This window comes from Scyliorhinus canicula, chromosome 19 (assembly GCF_902713615.1).
Source record: "Scyliorhinus canicula chromosome 19, sScyCan1.1, whole genome shotgun sequence".
Taxonomy (NCBI): Eukaryota; Metazoa; Chordata; class Chondrichthyes; order Carcharhiniformes; family Scyliorhinidae; genus Scyliorhinus; species Scyliorhinus canicula.
Window position 1 is genome coordinate 104,925,892 of NC_052164.1, and position 10,411 is coordinate 104,936,302.

The window sequence follows — 10,411 nt, forward strand, 5'->3', positions numbered from 1 at the left end:
GGTGAGTTGGGTGGGTTGCAGGCGGGTGGGTTGCAGGCGGGTGGGTTGCAGGCGGGTGGGTTGCAGGCGGGTGGGTTGGGTGGGTTGCAGGCGGGTGGGTTGCAGGCGGGTGGGTTGCAGGCGGGTGGGTTGCAGGCGGGTGGGTTGCAGGCGGGTGGGTTGCAGGCGGGTGGGTTGCAAGCGGGTGTTGGGAGGGCCTGGAGCGATCATCGCAGAGTTCCCGATTGTAGGAGAAGTGCCCAAGACCACGACCAACTTTTAAGAATGCCAGATTCGACTGGATTTTAAGTTGAGAATCCGGCTGCGACCAACGTTTAAACGTGAACGAAGCAGCCTTCCCACCAGAAGCCGGCATGTACACTGACGTCACGCACCCGGTATGTACACTGACGTCACGCACCCGGTATGTACACTGACGTCACGCACCCGGTATGTACACTGACGTCACGCACCCGGTATGTACACTGACGTCACGCACCCGGTATGTACACTGACGTCACGCACCCGGTATGTACACTGACGTCACGCACCCGGTATGTACACTGACGTCACGCACCCGGCATGTACACTGACGTCACGCACCCGGCGTGTACACTGACGTCACGCACCCTGTATGTCTGTAATTCTGGTGCAAAATCACGGAAGGAGAGTCCTCCATTTTCTAGCTGCGAGCAAGCAAGGAAACAGGACTGTGAAGAACTGAAGATGGGTCATTTTGTTATAAGGAAGAAAAGACCAAAGTCACACAGGCCAAGGTCTCACAGCTAAATCTGCTGGGGAGAGCTGCTGGGGAGTCCAGGCCAGGACAAAGCAGTGCTAGTGTGAGCTGGATCCAGAGCTTCAAGGCCTTTGGTGAACAGCCTACTGAGAAGAAACTGAAATCGGGAACAAACCAGTATAAAGATGATTTCTTGCTTATTTAATTGTGCCACTGCAAATCATGTGTGTTATATGCAGGGAAGTACTGGCAAATGAGTGTTGGCAGTATCTATATTAACTATATTAGGTGCCAATATTTTCAGTTAAATGTCATCAGCTGGAACCAAGTCTGATCTCATCCATACCCAGGCCTTGGATTTGGCAAGATTCAGTATTTCCAGGACTTCCTGATTCTAGACTCCTTGTCATGTGACACAGAATCCGTCAATTGGAGATTCATTAACTAAATACAGTGTTATGAAATGATTCCACCACCAAGTATCCAGCACGTATATCACTTGCCAACATTCACCTTGTTACTGAAGCCACTGTGAGGCACACAGGGTCCTTCTGTGAAGCAGAGCCACTTCACCTAATTCCCTAAGTTTATTTGGAAGAATGTGAGCAGATACCGGATTTTCACCGTCGGGATGGGTTTCCCTCCTTCTCCACAAGCAACTTGGGATGAGGTTAAAATACAACCTCCAACAAACCACTTTCCCTCAGCCCCCCACCACCGCACATTCCCTCCCTGCCTCCCCTTCCCTAGTCTCTTTCCATTCTCTCCCAAATTCCACTCCACCTTCTCCTAACCCTGTCCCCTTCCTATCCAGATGCACTTTCTCCCCACTCTCACCACCAGGGAAGAATGAAGACTGATTCAGGCTTGAAGCTTTAGGTTAGGTGCGCAATGTTTTTCATACCTGATACATTCACTGCATTCACTTCCAAATAGTTCCCACTTTCTTCTTTTAGCTGCTCTTTGCTTCCACTGTCAGGTTGGTAGGCTGGGTTAACAAAATCCGTCTGAAAATAAGTATATCATTCATTTCATTTCTCCACATTTCAAAGTTTGACTTTATTTTAGTCTCTATGGGTCTGTGCTTTTTCACAGGGTTCCAATTTGGGGCAGCACAAGTGGATAGCACCGTTGCTTCACAGCGCCAGGGTCCCAGGTTCGATTCCCGGCTTGGGTCACTGTGTGCGGAATCTGCACGTTCTCCCCGTGTCTGCGTGGGTTTCCTCCGGGTGCTCCGGTTTCCTCCCACAGTCCAAAGACGTGCAGGTTAGGTGGATTGGCCATGCTAAACTGCCCTTAGTGGCCAAAAAGGTTAGATGGGGTTATTGGGTTACGGGGATAGAGTAGAAGTGAGGGCTTAAGTGGGTCGGTGCAGACTCGATGGGCCGAATGGCCTCCTTCTGCACTGTATGTTCTAAGGGGTGATAATGGGGATGTTATGAGCAGCTTTGCCAGATTATGGAGGCACGAATCAACCAGGAATTAGGGGCGGGATTCTCCCAGACCCGTGCCAGGCCGGAGAATCCCTGCAACATGCCACACAGCCCCGACGCCGGTACGCGACTCTCGCTGCCATTGGCGCTGCCGCATTTGGCGCGGGGCCGATCGCGGGCCGCCGATTCTCCGGCCTGGATGGGCCGAGCGGCCACTCTAAAAATGCAGAATCCCACCGCCACCATCCACTCCTGGACGCAGCCGGCGGGAACTCTGCGCGCAGGGTCGGGGGATGGCCTGTGGGGGGATCCGACCCTGGGCGGGGGTCTCCGATGGGGCCTGGCCCGCGATCGGGGCCCACCGATCGGCCTCTCGCTCCTCACGCACGGCTCCTGAACTCCCGCGCCATGTTGCGTCGGGCCCGGCGCGTTGATGGAGGCCACATTGCACATGTCTTTGTTGACGCTGGCGCCACTGCGCATGCGTGGATCCGGCGGTGAACAGTTCACGCCAGAATGGGAGGCTGGGGCAGCGTAAACTGCTCCAGCGCCGTGCTGGCCCCCCGAAGGGGCCCGAATCGGTACTCCCAGCGGCGGCGTTTCCGACAGCGTAGATACTCTGCTGCCGAATGCGAGAATCCTACCCTAGGTTCTGATCACTTTCCTGTGACTTGCATGCATGTTGAAGGCAATATAGAAATGAATTTAGTTGTGATGATGTATCCTTATGACACTCACTCTCTGACAGGCGATATTAAAGAATCACCAATGGGGGGGAGCACTGGATGCCTGTGGAGTTGGGTCTGTGAAGAAAACCAGGTCAGAACAGGACAGGAAATGACATTGGGTCAAAAAAAGGTTTTGACAGCGAGCTGTGAAAGTGGGCAGACTCCCAAGTCGAACCCAGGATATTGGGCTAGATTCCTGGTTTCCTCTGGGAGCGGGAATGGAGGTGGGAAAGCGACAGAATTTAATGCTACTGGCCTGCATCCCAGTTCCCTGCCTCCATCCAAACCCCAGGCCATTTCCCCTGAAGCCAGATAGGATGGGAAATGTGGGACAGTTGGCAGGCTACCCAACTGCACACAGTGACTGCTGACTGACCCAATTGGCTGGGATTTTCCAGTCGGCTTCTCTGGGGCAGTCTAGTCCTGCCCATCGAGTACATTTTAAAAATGATCTGAATGGATTCTAAAATAAAAGCAAAATGCCGCGGATACCAGAAATCTGAAATAAAAACAGAGAATGCCGGATAAACACAGCAGGTCTGGCAGCACCTGGAGAAAGAGAGGGTAGAATTGCGTTGTGGCTGGGCTGGATAATGGAGCAAGCCGCTTAAAAGCCCATTGACCTCGATGGGACTGGAGAAACCCACCTGCAGGAGGGGCCCAGAGTTAACTTTTCGAGTCCAATGTGACTCTTCTTCTGAACTACCAGTGGGGCCGGGTTTTCCAGCATTTCCTGTTTTTAATTTGTGAACAGATTCCAGGGACAGCTGATAACAACAGCCAGCGTCTGATGTTATGTTGCTACCTTACTCTCCTTCCAGTCGTCTTCCAAAACGATTTCTGTGAACTCCATTTTCTCTGGCATGTTTGAAGAAGCACTGCATTGGTGACAAAAAACTAGAGTTTTACTGAAAATTGTTCCATTTCCCAGCAAGTCATCAATGTATCCAGGGAAAGAATATTTCATTCTGTTGCTCCACTTCATAGAATCATAGAATCGCTATAGTGCAGAAGGAGGTCATTCAGCTCATCGAGTCAGTACTGACCCTCTGAAAGAGCGTTCTACCTGGGCCCAATTCCCAACCTATCCCTGTAAATCCACCTAACCTACACGTCTTTGAACACAAAGGGAAAATTTAGCCTGACCAATCCACATAACCTGCACATCTTTGGACTATGGGAGGAAACTGGAGCATCCGGAGGAAACCCACACACACACGGGGAGAACGTGCGGACTCCCCACAGATGCAATTGAATCTGGGTCTCTGGCCCTGTGAGGCAGCAGTGCCACTCCAATGGATTTTATATATTTCCTCCGATATATTTTCTTGTATTTTATTATTAAGTGAATCTGAACATTCTCTCACCTGTACTTCTCTTAATTCCTTCATTTCTTTGTATATTTCTATTCTGATCTCAGCTTTCTGTTTTTTCCTATTCGTTCATGGGGCAGGGGCACTGCTGGTTATGCCAGCACTTATTGCCCATCCCTAATTGTCCTTGAGTCAACCACATTTCTGTGGATCTGGAGTCACATGTAAGGACAGCAGATTTCCTTCCCAAAAGGACATTAGGGAACTAGATGGATTTTTACGACAATCGACAATGCTTTCATGATCATTATAGAACATAGAACAGTACAGCACAGAACAGGTCCTTCGGCCCTCGATGTGCCGAGCATTGTCCGAAACCAAGATCAAGCTATCCCATTCCCTGTCATTCTGGTGTGCTCCATGTGCCTATCCAATAACCGCTTGAAAGTTCCTAAAGTGTCCGACTCCGCTATCACAGCAGGCAGTCCATTCCACACACTAACCACTCTCTGAGTAAAGAACCCACCTCGGACATCCCTCCTATATCTCCCACCCCGAACCATAACCATAACCATAACATGCCCCCTTGTAACAGCTACATCCACCCTAGGAAATAGTCTCTGAACGTCCACGCTATCTATCCCCTTCATCATCTTATAAACCTCTAATAAGTGGCCTCTCATCCTCCTCCGCTCCAAAGAGAAAAGTCCCAGCTCCCTCAACCTTTCCTCATAAGACCTATCCTACAAACCAGGCAGCATCCTGGTAAATCTCCTTTGCACCCTTTCCAATGCTTCCACATCCTTCCTATAGTGAGGTGACCAGAACTGCACACAATACTCCAAATGTGGTCTCACCAGGGTCATGTATAGTTGCAGCATAACCCCGCGGCTCTTAAACTCAACCCCCTGTTAATAAACGCTAACACACTATAGGCCTTCTTCACGGCTCTATCCACTTGAGTGGCAACCTTCAGAGATCTGTGGACATGAACCCCAAGATCTCTCTGTTCCTCCACATTCCTCAGAACCTTGCCGTTGACCCTGTAATCCGCATTCAAATTTTTCCTACCAAAATGAATCACCTCACACTCATCAGGGTTCAAATCCATCTGCCATTTTTCAGCCCAGCTCTGCATCCTATCAATGTCTCTTTGCAGCCTACACCAGCCCTCCACCTCATCCACTATTGCACTAATCTTGGTGTCATCAGCAAATTTACTGACCCACCCTTCAGCCCCCTCCTCCAAGTCATTGATAAAAATCACAAATAGCAGAGGACCCAGCACTGATCCCTGTGGTACACCGCTGGTAACTGGTCTCCAGTCTGAAAATTCTCCATCCACCACCACCCTCTGTCTTCTATGTGATAGCCAGTTACTTATCCAATTGGCCAAATTTCCCTCTATCCCACACCTCCTTACTTTCTTCATGAGCCGACCATGGGAAACCTTATCAAACTAAAATCCATGTATACGACATCAACTGCTCTACCTTCATCTACACACTTAGTTACCTCCTCAAAGAATTCAACCAAATTTGTGAGGCAAGACTTACCCCTCACAAATCCATGTTGACCAGCCCGGATTAAGCTGCATCTTTCCAAATGGTCATAAATCTATCCTTCAGGACCTTCTCCATTAACTTACCGACCACCGAAGTAAGACTAACCGGCCGATAATTACCAGGGTCATTCCTATTCCCTTTCTATAACAGAGGAACAATATTTGCCACTCTCCAGTCCTCTGGCACTATCCCTGTGGACAGTGAGGACCCAAAAATCAAAGCCAAAGGCTCTGCAATCTCATCCTTTGCCTCCCAAAGAATCCTTGGATATATCCCATCTGGCCCAGGGGACTTGTCGACCCTACGGTTTTTCAAAATTGCTACTACCTCCTCCAGCCAACCCGCCTGTATCACACTCACATCCTCAAAAACTTGGCCCCTCTCCTTGGTGAACACTGAAGAAAAGTATTCATTCAACGCCTCTTCTATCTCTTCTGACTACATGCACAAGTTCCCACTACTGTCCCTGACCGGCCCTAACCTCACCCTGGTCATTCTTTTATTTCTCACATAAGAGTAAAAAGCCTTGGGGTTTTCCTTGATCCGACCCACCAAGGACTTCTCATGCCCCCTCCTAGCTCTCCTAAGCCCTTTTTTTTAGCTCATTCCTTGCTACCTTGTAACCCTCAAGCGCCCCAACTGAACCTTGTTTTCTCATCTTTACATACGCTTCCTTTTTCTCTTGACAAGACATTCAACCTCTTTTGTGAACCATGGTTCCCTCACACGGCCATTTCCTCCCTATCAAGGACACGCAGTATTTGTTGCTTGAACAAGCTCCACTTTTCATTTGTGCCTTTCCCTAACAGTTTCTGTTCCCATCTTATGCTCCCTAATTCTTGCCTAATCGCATCATAATTACCCCTCCCCCTATTATAAACCTTGCCCTGCCGTATGGCCCTATTCTTCTCCATTGCAATAGTGAAAGACACCGAATTGTGGTCACTATCTCCAAAGTGCTCTCCCACAAACTAATCTAACACTTGGCCCGGTTCATTACCCAGCACCAAATCCAATGAGGCCCCCCCTCTTTTTGGCCTATCCACATATTGTGTCATGAAACCCTCCTGCACACACTGTACAAAAACTGCCCCATCCGAACTGTTTGACCTATAGAGGTTCCAATCAATATTTGGAAAGTTAAAGTCACCCATGACAACTACCCTGAGACCTCCACACCTATCCATAATCTGTTTTGCAATTTCTTCCTCCACATCTCTGTTACTGTTTGGGGGCTTATAGTAAACTCCTAACAATGTGATCGCTCCTTTCCTATTTCTAACTTCGGCCCATATTACCTCAGTAGGCAGATCCCCCTCGCAGCCGTTAAACTATCCTTGATTAACAATGCTACTCCTCCACCTCTTTTACCATCTTCCCTACTCTTACAGAAACATCTGTACCCCGGAACTTCCAACAACCATTCCTGTCCCTGTTCTAACCATGTCTCTGTAATGGCCACAACATCATAGTCCCAGGTACCAATCCATGCTCAAGTTTACATACCTTATTCCGGATGCTCCTTGCATTGAAGTAGACACACTTCAACCCACCTTCCTGTCTGCCGGTACACTCCTGCGACCTTGATACCCTCCTCAGTACCTCACTACTCTCAACACTGGCTTCTGGACTACAGCTCGTTTTCCCAGCCCCCTGACAAATTAGTTTAACCCCCCGAAGAGCCGTAGCAAATTTCCCTCCCAGGATATTGGTGCCCCTCTGGTTCAGGTGCAAACCTTCCTGTCTGTACAGGTCCCACCTTCCCCAGAATGTGCTCCAATTATCCACAGAACTGAAACCCTCCCTCCTACACCATCCCTGCAGTCACGTGTTTATCTGCGCACACTCCCTGTTCCTCACCTCGCTAGCACGTGGCACCGGCAACAAACCAGAGATGACAACATGGTTTGTCCTGGCTCTCAGCTTTCACCCTAGCTCCCTAAATTCCTGTTTTAAATCCCCATCCCTTCTCTTACCTATGTCGTTGGTACCGATGTGTACCACAACTTCTGACTGTTCCTCCTCCCCCTTAAGGATTCTGAAAACATGGTCCGAGACGTCATGGACCCTGGAATCTGGGAGGCAACATACCATCCACGAGTCTCTTTCGTTGCCACAGAACCATCTATCTGTCCCTCTAACTATCGAGTCCCCAATAACTATTGCTCTCCTGCTCGCCCTCCTTCCCTTCTGAGCCACAGGGATGGACTCAGTGCTGGAGATCTGTTCACCGTAATTTACCCCTGGTAGGTTACCACCCCCCCCCCCCCCAACCAGTATCTAAAGCGGTATACTTGTTACTGAAGGGAACAACCACAGAGGATCCCTGTACTGACTGCTTCCTCCCAGCCCATCTCACCGTCACCCATCTAACTTGATTCTTCGGAGTAACTACATCCCTGAAGCTTCTATCTATGACCACCTCTGCCTCCCGAATGATCGGAAGTTCATCCAGCTCCAGCTCCAGTTCCCTAACGCGGTTTCTGAGGAGCTGGAGATGGGTGCACTTCCCACAGGTGAAATCAGCAGGGACAGAGACGGTGTCCCTCACCTCAAACATTCTGCAGGAGGAACATTGCACTGCCTTCCCTGCCATCCCCCCTAGATAACTTGCTGATAAAAAACAAGAAAAAGAAAGAAAGAAAGAAAGAAAGATGGAGCTTACCTGTTATTCACTCTACCCCTAGGTTAGAGGAGGTGGAAGGGTGGGGACACTATAAGTGTAGTGTCTCGGGTTTAGGAACCGCCCAACTTAAATACAGGTAAAAATAAAACACTTAACCAGCAACCACTGCGCCCCGCATGATAACAGCAATCAGCTGTTAGGGGCCCACGCAAACAGTTTAAATCTTTACTACTTACCCAGCAGTCACTCTGTCCTCACTCCGACCGGATTCAGCTGGAAACTCCCAACAGTAAGTTTTTTAAAAATTTACTCCCCTTCTCAGCAAGCACTCACTCAGCAACCACTGTGCCCCACACGAGAACAGCAATCAGCTGTTATGGGCCCGCGCAAACAATTTAAATCTTTACTACTTACCCAGCAGTCACTCTGTCCTCTGGGAGTCATGATCTTTTGCTTGAACAATTAAAGGCTGTACTTTCACAGACCTAATACAGTGACCATTCAACACCTTCATTTCAGAACTTAAACTATCATGGATGTTAGCATTTGGCCAAAAAACAAGGTTACAGCTCCTGAGCTTTAAGTTGGGCCAAGGACACCATCAAAACACAGATTAAATAAGCAGTTCAAATGACCAGCAAGGAAAACATATTTAGAAAATGAATTGTTTTGCAGAAATATCCAAACTAGACTCATACCAAACTAGTTGCATAGTTCTCCAAGTAGATGGAGAGAGCAGCTTCTACAGCACCACCACCTGCTACTATTGACTTGGATCCCAGAACTCTCTTGACCACACTGAGTGCATCATGAAGAGAATGTTCCATCTCATCACACATGAAATCTTTGCTCCACGCAGGATAATGGAAGCAGATGTACAGGCCTTAGTGTTTTTGAATTCAGATTTTTATTGAATTCAATTTTCACCAATTGCCCTGGTGGGATTTGAACCTGGGACTCCAGAGTACTCTGGATCTCTGGATTACTAGTCAATTGACAATACCACTACATCACCGTCTCCCCGTTCTCTATAACCCCCACTAGTTCCTCACATATTTCTGTCTCTCTAACTCCATCACTCTATCCATCTGACTGCCGTTCTGTCTGTATCTGTCTCTACCTGACTCTCTCTTTCACATTCTCATATTTCTCTGTCTCTTGCTGATTTTATCTGTCTTCCTCTCTCCTGTCTGTCTCAGCCTATCTCTTTCTGCTATCTCTCTCCGTGTATCACTCACTCTCTCCTCTCTTCTCTTTGTGTCCATCTGTCTTTTTCTCCTCTCTCCTCCCAAGTCTCAGTCTCTCCTCTTTGTTGTGTGCCCATCTTTCTTTTCCTTGCTCCCAAACCGCTACCTGTTTGTGTCATCTCTTTCTTTTCCTCTCCTTCCACGCTCTCTGTCTTTTTCTGCACCTTGCTGTATGTCTGTCTGTCCCCCCCCCCCCCCCCCCCCCCATTGAGCTCTGTGATCTGGCTGTAGTACTCACAAGTTTTCAAATAGATTAAAGTCCTGGGTCAGCTGCTCCTTAATTGGCATCAGTTCAAACATTGCAATTCAACAAACTTCATGATGAAAACTGCAAGAAGGATTCAAGCCCATGACAGAAGGATTCCTGTGTCTGAACTTCACACCGTGTGTCAATTATTCCTCAGCTCTGCATTCTTAGAAGTGGGCTTGAATCGAGTTGCTGTCTTTCTTGATCTCTATTCCAGTCACGTGACACTGAGGCTAAATACCTCGAGATTTGTCATTCCCCCTTTTGAATAGCTTAACGCTGACAATAATCGGAGTCTAGTGTAATCGGAGTTAGTAGAGCAGCACTGGGAAAGAATCAGGCTGAGGAGAAGGCATCAGAATTTAGTACAATTCAAACAAATGTTTGATCCAACAGCGAACTTGGCATAATGCACAGTGGTTAAACCATTGCAAATTTGTGTTTAGCTTTCTAAAGTGTTCCCTTTTATTCAAATACCATTCAAATGGAGCCAAATCCCTTTCCCTTCATTCTCACGATTTAGACTTATAATTA

General features: G+C 48.3%; 1 protein-coding gene across 1 annotated transcript in view; it reads right to left on the bottom strand.

Moving 5' to 3' along the window:
- LOC119954463 (membrane frizzled-related protein) overlaps positions 1-10,125 on the bottom strand; it is a 66,883-nt gene extending 56,758 nt beyond the window's left edge. Inside the window, exons 1-3 of the mRNA XM_038779688.1 lie at positions 9,869-10,125; positions 3,685-3,757; positions 1,623-1,725 (exon numbers count right to left, since the gene is read on the bottom strand). Of these exons, the coding sequence (XP_038635616.1) occupies positions 1,623-1,725; positions 3,685-3,757; positions 9,869-9,930 (238 nt within the window). The 5' untranslated portion in view covers positions 9,931-10,125. The remainder of the gene's footprint in view (positions 1-1,622; positions 1,726-3,684; positions 3,758-9,868) is intronic.
- Positions 10,126-10,411: the final 286 nt, after the last annotated feature.